This window comes from Gobio gobio (genome assembly GCF_949357685.1).
Source record: "Gobio gobio genome assembly, chromosome: 5".
Classification (NCBI taxonomy): domain Eukaryota; kingdom Metazoa; phylum Chordata; class Actinopteri; order Cypriniformes; family Gobionidae; genus Gobio; species Gobio gobio.
Window position 1 is genome coordinate 60,878,916 of NC_137101.1, and position 11,687 is coordinate 60,890,602.

Consider the following 11,687-nt stretch of genomic DNA (forward strand, 5'->3'; position numbering starts at 1 on the left):
AGAACCTGTTTGTTCTAATTGGAACAGAAGAGCGTTTTTTAGATCCGCGACTATGCCGTCTCACAGTCACCCAGTTGCCCTGCTGCGCGGGCTCTACAGCCGGAACTGAACAATGTACAGAGTTCACTAAGCTATTCGCATCAAAATCAGTGTCTAAAGCTGTTACATTCTCACTTCTCTCAGATAAAGTCTGGATGCGTGTCTCTAATTCTGAAATCTTCACCGTCAGCCTGAATATCTCCTTACATTTATCACAAGTGAAGCCCTGTTCGCCAATGGAGAAGGCAATGTTAAACATACTACATGTAGTGCAAGTGACAATTATGGGGGAAGATGACATGGCTTACCATGTTTGTTGATTAATCCAATTTACCACAGTTACAAAAAGTACCCAGATGAACTACTACTTCCAATGAGATCTAACTTGAGATCTAAATATAACTTGACACTGTGTCATGGAAACGCTTCCACGTGAGCCGGTGTCTGAATCATGTGTCCACACATGCCAATCTGATTGGCTGAACGTATGGATGTCGTGATGTAGTGTAGCGCGTCACCCAGTCCATAAATTGTCTGTGGAATCAATAGAGTTAGTCTGAACACTGGCAGGGTTGAGTTATAAGAAATGTGTGACACTATGCCAACTGTTTTTATAAAGGTGGAGGTTGTTCCTCATGCGGTGGCCAATTTAAATCAGGATTAGCCCAATGAAAGGCAAACGGTCATGCGCTCTACACTGGATGATCACTTCCTCACATCAACGTGAGAGCATCTCCTTGCCACCATCTCCCGATCTTTCCCCATCTCCAAACTGGGGAATACATACTCCACTCGTGTTCATACACAAATGTCATAATCATATTCTATAGTTGTTGGTATGCGCAAGCAGGGGTATGGGGTGATGCCAAGGGTGGGCTAGATGCTTGCGGGCCATCTCTCCCCCTCACCAGAGTCGTAGTGGAGGAAACCTAGCTTACCCACTAAGCAGTGGAGATTGACTAGCATAGTGGGTAAAGTGTATGCAGAAGCAGGTCAGGCTGGTGTGTCCCTGTACAACATGGCTGCTCAAGTCACATCAGGCTGACCTGCTAAGAGAATAGGATCATGACGAGGGATTCGGACCTGATGCGATTCAAGAACTCTGCTGGACCACAGATCTTCCCCTCCATGCAACCAAGCAAACGGTCAAGATATGAAGTGGCATCTGTGGTAAGGACAGGGAAGCTTAGTCTAGGCTGCCTATGTGAGCAGCGATATACTGTTAACGAACATCGGACGCTGGCCACACTGATGAATTTGTAAATATGTGCCGCACGCTTTGCTCTCAATAACAAAATAAACACATAAAAACTGAGAAAACCACAAGCATTTTAATAAAGCATAAGAAAGGCATCTGATCATACCAACGTGGATGTTTGCACAAGCGCTGCAATTCGGCACTCTTGTAAAGTCATGTCACGTTTATTTATATAACACTTTTTACAATATTTTGCTTAAAATCAAGTATGTTGATTTTATTATCCATGTTAAACATGAAAAACAATGTCAGTGTCTCGTTTCATCAGAAGCACAACTTCATTTTCTACTATAAAGCAGCTCTCCATTGTTCATGTTTTCACTCCCAGATGTCTGAACTCAAGCATGTTAAAAAGCTATTCAAATATTGTGCTCTGGGTGTCTACTGTCATGTATACAACGATCAGGGATTACATTATGACCACTGACAGGTGACATGAATAACACTGATTATCTCTTCTCTGGGATATATTAGGCAGCAAGTGAACATTTTGTCCTCAAAGTTGATGTGTTAGAAGCAGAACAAATGGGCAAGTGTAAGGGTTTGAGCGAGTTTGACACGGGCCAAATTGTGGTTGTGTGTTTCCAGTCTGCAGTGGTCAGTATCTATCAAAAGTGGTGAACCGGTGACAGGGTCATGGGCGGCCAAGGCTCATTGATGCACGTGGGGAGCGAAGGCTGGCCCGTGCGGTCCGATCAAACAGACGAGCTACTGGAACTCAAATTGCTCAAGAAGTTAATGCTGGTTCTGATAGAAAGGTGTCAGAATACACAGTGCATCTCAGTTTGTTGCGTATGGGAGGGCACAGCATCTTGGCAGGTGTAAGCCTTCTTTCCAGTGTGAACTCTCATGTGGGCTTTAAGATGCCCTTTACGAGTGAAACTCTTTCCACACTCTTGGCAGGTGTAAGGCTTCTCTCCAGTGTGAATTTTCATGTGTTCCTCAAGGTTTCCTTTTCGAGTGAAACTCTTTCCACACTGTTGGCAGATGTAAGGCTTCTCTCCAGTGTGAACTCTCATGTGTTGCCCAAAGTTTCTTTTATGAGTGAAACTCGTTCCACACTGTTGGCAGGTGTAAGGCTTCTCTCCAGTGTGAATTATCATGTGGGCTTTAAGATGCTCTGTTTGAGTGAAACTCTTTCCACACTGTTGGCAGGTGTAAGGCTTTCCTCCGGTGTGAACTCTCATGTGGCCTTTAAGATTCCCTTTATGATTGAAACTCTTTCCACATTGTTGGCAGGTGTAAGGCTTCTCTCCAGTGTGAATTATCATGTGGGCTTTAAGATGCTCTGTTTGAGTGAAACTCTTTCCACACTGTTGGCAGGTGTAAGGCTTCTCTCCAGTGTGAACTCTCATGTGTAGCCCAAAGTTTCCTTTATTAGCGAAACCCTTTCCACACTGTTGGCAGATGTAAGGCTTCTCTCCAGTGTGAACTCTCATGTGGGCTTCAAGATGTTCTTTTCGAGTGAAACTCTTTCCACACTGTTGGCAGGTGTAAGCGTTCTCTCCGGTGTGAAATCTCATGTGGACTTTAAGACTCCCTTTATCAGTGAAACTCTTTCCACATTGTTGGCAGATGTAAGGCTTCTCTCCAGTGTGAACTCTCGTGTGGCCTTTAAGATGCCCTCTTTGAGTGAAACTCTTTCCACACTGTTGGCAGGTGTATGGCTTCTCTCCAGTGTGAACTCTCATGTGGCCTTTAAGACTCCCTTTATCAATGAAACTCTTTCCACACTGTTGACAGGTGTAAGGCTTCTCTCCAGTGTGTACTTTCATGTGGCCTTTAAGATGTCCTCTTTGAGTGAAACTCTTTCCACACTTTTGGCAGGTGTGAGGCTTCTCTCCAGTGTGAATTTTCCTCTGGACTTTAAGGTGTTGTTTTTCAATTAAACTCTTTCCAGGCTTTAAAGTGATTTTTTGTGAGGAAATCTTTTCAGTCTGTGAGCAACTAAAAGATTTTTCTCCAGTTATGAAATCATGATGTTGCCCATCCGGATCTTTCTCTTCCATGTCATTTAGTTCTTGACTGTCCACTTTCAGTGCCATCAGCTCTACAAGAGACAAAAACAAGTTAATCCCAGTTTAATGGCACAAAACAACATACATCAAGATATTAAAACATTTAAGGCATCAAAAAAACACGTATGCTAGATCCTATACCGCCTATTCTACAGAAAGAGGGGGTTACATTTAATCTCAGAATCTTTTCTCAATATTCGTAACCATTTCCTTTCTTTAGGACAATTTCCAAAGTCTTTTTTTCATCATGTTTGGATTCTGTATGTTCAGGGCACTGCCACAGGTGTTATTGAAGTGGTTTGGAATATAGGACTGGACGGTTTGGGGAAAATATCTAGTTGCGATTTTTCTGGCACCCCGGCCTGAATCGGGCGGTGGGGGTATGTGGCAGAGGGGGCGTGGTTTAGCGAGGTCTGCACGGAGAGAGAGAGAGAGCCAGGAGAGTGGCGGTGAGTAAGTAGGTCAAGTTCAAATGATGAACACCTGTGTTTGATTACAGTGATTGGCGTGGAGAGATGGTATAAAACCAGAGAGAAATCATCAATGGAGGAGAGAGAGACTGACTGGGAACTCGTGCGGACACTGGGAGCTGGTAAGCTTAGAGAACAGATTGTTGGAAACAAGTTATATAGTTCTGAGTTATTGAGAGCGCTGTGAGCGCAACATTTACTTTGTGTTATACAAAGACAATAAAAGCACAAGTTCCAGTTACGCTGACCCTTGTCTTCTTCCTCCTTGCTATTTGAACTTTGTTACAATGATCAATCACTAAAAACACATTTTGATCTCTTCTCCAATTATGATGGACATTTTCTCAGTATCAGTGATTGATGGAATCAGTGTTTCAAATCGGGCCAGAAATGTTTCTCTTACCTTCTTCATTTACTCTCTTATATAGATGGATTTGATTTACTTATTTACTAAGCTATCTAACATTATTTATATATATATATATATATATATATATATATATATATATATATATATATATATATATATAAATTACAGTAAATGTGTTTGTGTTTTTGAAAATTATTTATACATATGTTAATGCTTTGGCAACACTGTGATACAGTCATGCTAATAAAGCTAATTTGAAATTGAAAATTGACATTTGATTAAGAATAAAATGACTTGCTCAAACAGATAAAGACATGTTAGTTAAATTACAATCATAATTGGATCAAATATTTGAGAACAAAGCTAAAGAAGCATTTGTGAGGTCAAGACACAAATGGTTGGAAGGAGAAAATAACTCAATTTTTTTTTTTCGAAAAATCTTGAGAAGAGAAATATTGAATTGTCCTCTTTAAAAAGACTTAGGATTGATGATAAAGTTTCGATGGACTTAATTGAGATCTTCCAGTTTGTAACAAGTTTTTATAAAAAATACACACAAAAGACGAAGGTATTGGAGGCGTAAGGATTTTTTGGATAACATTGAAACAAATTCTACAGTAATAGATGAAGATTCAAAAAGAAATTGTGATCGGGAAATAACATTGGATGAGATTCATAAAAATATTGCTAAATTGACAAATAATAAATCACCGGGTAATGACGGTTTAACCGTTGAATTTTATAAAACCTTTCAGGAAGATCTTTCTGTGTTTATTTGCATGTGTTTCAGGAAATACGGGAAACTGAGAAAATGCTGCCTACAATGAATCAGTATTTAATTACCCTTATCCCAAAGTTAGGTAAAGATCCACTTAATATTGAAAATTGGAGGCCCATATCACTAAATAATAATGATGCTAAATTGCTATCGACTATATTTGCAGAGAGGCTGAAACTTTGTTTTGATAAAATTATTGATGATTGCCAGTCTGGTTTTATGTGTGGCAGATATATTGGAAATAATATTTGTCTAGTATTGGACTTAATTGATTATAATTTCTTAATTCAGGATGCAAGTTATATATTATTCATTGATTAGTATAAAGCTTTTGACTCGTTGGACCATGGATTTTTGATGGATACTCTTGATTTTTTTTGTTTTGGTAACACATTCGTACAATGTATAGCGATTGCAATACTTGTATTAAATTGCGTTTTGGAACAACTCCCAGATTTAATATTTCTAGAGGTGTAAAACAAGGAGACCCTGCAGCTCCTTTCTTATTTATTTTAGTCATGCAAGTGTTGTGTCTCCATGTTAAAAATAACCCATTTCAGGGTATTCGTTTATTGGACAAAGAAATAAAATGTTCACAGCTTGCAGATGACACAACCATATTTTTGAGAAGTGACAAAGAATTAAGCCTCTGGCTTAATTATAAATATGAATAAATGTGAACTATTTTGAACTCTTTGAAAGATATACCTGATGATGTGGTGGAATTGTGTGGTATACCAGTTAAAAATCAAGTCTCTTATCTGAGGGTCAAAATATGTAAAAGTCAAAAAGAAAGAGTTGACTTAAATTATCTTCCATTAATTGATAAAGTAGAAAAGAAAGGTAATGCCTGGTTAATTAGATATTTGTCTTTGACTGGTAGAATATTGTTATCAAAGGCGGAAGGTTTGTCAAGATTAGGTTATATAGCAATGGTTTTAGATGCTCCAAAGTCAATTATTAAGGAAGTTAATAAGAAAATGTATACTTTTATTTGGAAGAATAGGCCACATTACTTAAATAGAGGTATATTAGGGAATTAATTTAATCAAGGTGGTTTAAATGCTATCGACTTTGAAGTTTCTAATACAATCTTTAAAATTAAATGGATTCAGAATTGTGTCTCAAATCTAATAACAAATTGTGGTATTATATTCCAAATCTAGTTTTTAACTCAATTGGCGGTGTTAAGTTTCTCCTCAAGTGCAACTTTGATATTAATAAAATTCCCATTAAGTTGTCTAATTTCCATAGACAATCTCTGTTATCTTGGCTGCTGGCGTACAAACACAATTTCTCTCCCCACAGATGTTTGATATGGAATAATAAAGATATTAAATATAAGAATAAAACACTTTTTTTTTTAAATATTGGTTTAGAAGCAATATTTTACTGGTGACACAGTTGCTTCGCCACGATGGTGTTTTGCTTTCATATGGAGAATTTCTAGATAAATTGAAAAAACTGCCAATATCTGCAAGGGATTATGCAGTTGTTTTTGATGCGATACCTTCTGGTCTCCTTCAGTTGTTGCGTGGTGCTGAGGCTGTTGATTTGAATATAACTATTGATTTTAGCTTAAGGTTAGATGGTATAAATATGTTGATAAAAAATGTAATAATAGCTTTCTTAGACTCCCAGCTAAAAGTTTTTGGAACTCACACTTCCGGGACATTGAGTGGGAGGAGGCTTTTATGGTTCCAAGGAGATACTGTGTCACCAATAAGATTTGTGAGGTTTCATTTAAAATAATTAATTGCGTTTACCGAGTCAATCAGGCATTAAAAGATTTAAGAAAGACATTGATTTGAACTGTGTGTTTTGTAATTTGAATGACGAGACTATTTGTCATCTTTTTTTAAATTGTATTTGCTCTAAATTGTTCTGGTGTGATTTTAAGGTCTTTTTAAAGGAGATTTCTGGAACTGACATTACTCTGGAGGACAAACATATTTTATTTTTTATGACAAACCTTTAGAAAAAAAACTTGTTTTGTTCTTAATTTGTTTATTATTTTAGGTAAATATCACATTCATAAATGTCGATGGCCAAAAAATACACCTAATTTCATACAATTTAAGTTTGAGCTTTGTCAGCATCTTAAATCTTTGGAGGGTGTAAGGAACACCAAGGCAAAAAAGACTTTAGACTGCTGTAAAGCCTTGAAATCTTATCCTTTATAAGGATCATTGTTTTTTTTTTATTATTTTAATTATTTAGAAATATGGTTCTGATTTCAATACCCCTGTGTATATTATTCATCCTTGTTATGTTGTTGCATATTCAAATTATCTTCTTTGTATTATTATTGTTATTTGTATTTTTTATTTACTTATTTTTGCTGTTATTACTGTTATTCTGAACTTTTTGTTACTTAATAAAAAAAGAAAATAAGAAAAGAAAATAAGGATCAAATGACTGAGTTCAGCTTTGAGAATGAAACCAACCTGTTTGTTCCTCAGTTTCTTCATGTTTCAAACTGAATACATTTTCAATCTTCAGGTCTTCTTCAATCTTCACGTCTTCATTCTCCTCTTTAATAAACGCCATCTTTGTTTGTTCCTCAGTTTCTTCATGTTTCAGTGTTTCTTCAACCTTCACGTCTTCACTCTCCTCTTTAATAAACACCATCTTTAAGATAAGAATAATCACAGAAATAAAAAACACATCCAAACTAAATCAGTAGTTCAGTCACTGGTAAGAGAGTCAGTCAGAGAGAGTTAATGGCCTTAAATGACCTGATTAAACAACAAAAAACTCTCTAAAAACACTACAAATTAATAAAAGAACACATATAGTTAGGTTCATATCAAGACATTTTAATTAGCCATTGGCATTACTTGTTTGTGTTTGTTGTTCTTGTTACATATTCGCATTTAATATTATCAAATTTAATTTGGCTAACTTTAGGCACATAAGACCATATTTAACAACAGAGGCAGCAAAACTATTTATGCACTTAATGATTTTTGCTCATGCTTTACTGTCACAAGCAACTTTAAAATCAATTGAATCTTTTTTACAAACAGACACTCATAACAGAAATAGAAATATTTCTAATAATTATCATCATTAACATAACTTCAGCAAATCAGCAGTGCTCAAACAACAAAGTTTGTCTTCAATGATAAAATTAGAAACTCGGATAATATATAAATTAGAAATAGTGACTGGAAGATTACTACAAAAAAGTTGAATATTATATCCGACCAGCCTCCCACTGCCATTGGCTTACATTCCGGAGAAGGGAAAACACAGCCTCCTACATTAAAAAGGATAAGAAAATGCCTCTTCTAGTACAAGAATATACTTGCTGCACAAACTGCCTCAGACTTTTACAAAGGATTGCAGTTATTGAAACAAAGTTATACTTGCGGAACTACCAAACCAGACGAATCACACAGCAGAGCTTCATCATGGACGCCCTCAGGATACAGCCGGTGAGTCCCATGAATTTAGTGCTCGTTCATCAGTGGACCACTTCCAGCAAGAGGAACAAACAAATTCTCACGGCTGCAAAAAACCTGCACCATGAAGGGACTGAACTTCATCGACAACTTCAATCTCTTCTATATATATAGGGCTGGCACAATATATGACAAAAAAAATTCTGGTATTGACACAAATTTCCCAATTTGATTAGATTTTGATTAAATTCAATTCAATATCGATTATTTTGGATATAGTACAGGCTAGGGATGGGCGATATCTTATCGTTTGCGATATACCGGTAAAAATTCTCCCCACGATAAGAATTTGTCTTCCCGCGTTAATAATGATAAGGCCTAGTTGATGGCGCGACCCATCCGCACCGTGCCGACGCTGGCCGTTATTACTTTATGATGGCTGCGTTCATCACTTTGTATAGCTGAACGGGGGTTGGAGAGAGAATTTTCTTGTGGTGCCCCCGCAGCACTCAGTGCCCTAAGCGCCGCGCAATGGGTGCGGCGGCACTGAATCCGCATCTCACGTGCAGAGCGAAAACAACTATGGCGGAAGCTGCGGAAGAGTTCATAGCTAAACGAGGGGCTACCTGAGGGCAATCTGAACCTGTACATACAGATGTATTTTCACTCGCTGAGCACTTGGACTGAGCGCTTAAGAGATTCGCTCTGTCTCAATCGATCGGTAAAGCACACTATTTCAGTTCGTCTCAATGAATGCGCAGTGTATTTGACACACAGTACACTAGTGTGAGGCGCGCGACTGAGAGCGCTCAGTGTTTCAAACACACTCAAAGAGAGAGCGAGAGAGTCTTATACCACACAGAATTGACGTGCTACATGTAAACAATATCCTTTGTTGTATTTTCCTGTAAAATAATGGCGTTTATTTGGAATTATTCAGCCTTTCATGAACAGGAAGAAACGAATGCACAAACGGGAATATCATTGGCTGGCGTGCACCTATTACTGTGCCTGTTTTGATTTCAGCAAATCAGTTTGAATGAGCGCTGACAACGTGATTAATATTCATGAACCCAGAAGCTCATTATTCCTTACTGCAGTTAATTTTTATTAGTAGAAGAATTCGTGGTATTATCTTATCAACTCAAATTACTGAAGTTCTATCATTAAATCATTATTTTCAACTTTTTTGTAATCTGAAGACATTTTTGGGATAATTACTTTTGCTGTTTCTGCTATTTTTACCACTGTTTGCACCATGAGTGTATGAATAAATACAGAACCGGTTTACATTTAAAACTTATCATTGATTTGAAATATTATTGTTTGCATTGTGTGATGTTTTTCAGCACAGTTGCACTATTTAAACATTACCTGCACTTTTACAGAAGACAATTATATCTGCAACTTTTCCATTTCTGAAAAGGCTGGTGTGGAATTTTACATTAACAAAAATAAATGTTTATATATTATGTATTATAGGAGCCTATTTGATGACAGGTACTTAAGATCATTGTTTTTCTGAGTCTGCATGCAGCTCTCACTTCAAAAACATGGGGAATGATACTAAATTTATCGTCATTGATATCGTTATCGCAATAAATACTAGAAAATATCGGGATAAATTTTTAAGTCCATATCGCCCATCCCTAGTACAGGTACAATAAAGGGCAAATTGTCTCAAGTAAGGTTGAAAACTATGGGAGTCAGTTGATACTACATTAGTCTACTATAATATTGAAGGTAAAAATTAACTGATTTGTATACAAACACTTAAACTAAATTATGTTTTAAATAATAATAACGTTATAATATTAACTTTACAATTACATAATCATATTTCTACTTCCATTCGTTTTTAAAAAGAAATATATAAACATAATGGTGGCTGACTGTCATAAAAACTTAAAACCAGATTTATTCATACATACATGCATGAAATATTGAAAAAAATGACAATGAATAGTGGTGCATATTTATCAAAAAGCTCCTCTCTAGAGTTACTGTTTCTAGCTGACTAACGAGTTTATGGACACTGGATTTAGTTTTTATGAGGTAAATGTGACTTTACATAACGTTTTACTGACGTCTTTCTGCAGTTGAAACACTGATTGAGCTATTCTAAGTGACATGATACGGATTTCGGTAATTTGTCCTGTATCTTTTAACACACTTTCAGAAGCTCATTCATGTTTATTTTGCGCTGTAACTGGTATTAAGGTGAAAGAGAAGATCCGTTCACGTGCACTCCGCGCTGCCCATTCTCTTGAGCTGAACCGCTCCATAACAATCAATATTGTTTTGTAAAGTGGGACTCGATTTTAAAAAGAGAAATCTATATTTTTTACCCAGCCCTAGATACAAAAATTTCTGTGTACGGTTATAATGCTGAATAAGCAAAAAAATAAAATAAAAAATGCTTTGTACAGGACAAAATTTGGGTTGGCCCGGCCAAATCTCACTCAAAGTTTTTTTTTAAAAGCTGGCAGCCCTGGTCTCATCTTTTTATTCTTTTAATAACTTCTTAAATTTAACCTTGGTTTTATCTTTGGTTATTGTAACTTTATCTATATATCATAATTTTATTCTTTTTAGTTGTCTTTACAAAGGTATATTTCTATGGTCTTATGCATCTGTTGATCTATATATCTTCGTTTTATTATGGTTTTATTCTCTTTACAACTGTTTTAATTATCCTTGTTTTTATTTTTTGGTTCTTATGCATATGTTATCACTATTTTAACACCTTTTCTATATAAAGCATTTTGAATTGCCATTGTGTATGAAATGTGCTATATAAATAAACTTGCCTTGCCTTGTGAATGAGCTTTACTCACATTAATGTTAGATAACGCATTATAATCAATAAGTTCAATAATAAAACATTCATTTAACAGTTCTTGTTAAAACTATAAATTGCCTGAACAGTTTGCATTGATTTAAACACTTTAAAAGCTTAAAACACAAACCTTTCTTCAGCAGAATCACAACAGATGCACGAGCGTGGCGCAACCTTATGACATCACATCTCCACTACAAAATAAAAGTCCTGATCACATGCTCATGTCACAGATAGACATTCACATACAAACAATAAAACACATATCAGTGGAATTCTTGAAGAAATACATATTTAAATGTGTGTTGGTCAATGATGTGCTAAAAATAACTACCAAAGAAAGAGTTTTAACCACATCTAATATGTGAGATTCTGTAAATGCTAAACACAAATGTTTATGTGCAGAAATCATTTATACAAGGGGCTGAGAACTTTTTATTTGTTTATACTTATTATTTTAAGAGTTTATTCAAAAATAATAAAGGTTTGTCAATATAATTTTATAATA

General features: G+C 36.1%; 1 protein-coding gene across 6 annotated transcripts; it reads right to left on the reverse strand.

Moving 5' to 3' along the window:
- Positions 1 to 1,348: 1,348 nt before the first annotated feature.
- LOC307127223 (uncharacterized protein) lies at positions 1,349 to 11,389 on the reverse strand. Of its 6 annotated transcripts, XM_079818337.1 has the most exons (5): positions 11,310 to 11,364; positions 8,305 to 8,446; positions 8,116 to 8,195; positions 7,381 to 7,564; positions 1,355 to 3,347 (listed from the first exon to the last, which is right to left on the reverse strand). In XM_079818337.1, exons 3-5 carry the CDS (start codon positions 8,158 to 8,160, stop codon positions 2,059 to 2,061), a joined length of 1,518 nt encoding a protein of 505 aa, XP_079674463.1. In that variant the 5' UTR covers positions 8,161 to 8,195; positions 8,305 to 8,446; positions 11,310 to 11,364; the 3' UTR covers positions 1,355 to 2,058. The 6 variants fall into 6 exon arrangements, with proteins under 6 accessions (XP_079674465.1, XP_079674466.1, XP_079674464.1 ...); XM_079818339.1 differs by lacking the exon at positions 8,116 to 8,195 and having other exon boundaries at positions 1,349 to 3,347; positions 11,310 to 11,389; XM_079818340.1 differs by lacking the exon at positions 8,116 to 8,195 and having other exon boundaries at positions 1,349 to 3,347; positions 8,317 to 8,446; positions 11,310 to 11,377.
- Positions 11,390 to 11,687: the final 298 nt, after the last annotated feature.

Coding starts and splice junctions, on each gene's coding strand:
- LOC307127223 (XM_079818337.1), bottom strand. CDS start 8,160: ATGGCAGTGGGAGGCTGGTCGGATATAATATTCAACTTTTTTGTA. Junction 7,565..8,115: donor TAATATTCAACTTTTTTGTA/GTAATCTTCCAG, acceptor CTTATCTTAAAG/ATGGTGTTTATTAAAGAGGA. Junction 3,348..7,380: donor AGAAACTGAGGAACAAACAG/GTTGGTTTCATT, acceptor TGTCTCTTGTAG/AGCTGATGGCACTGAAAGTG.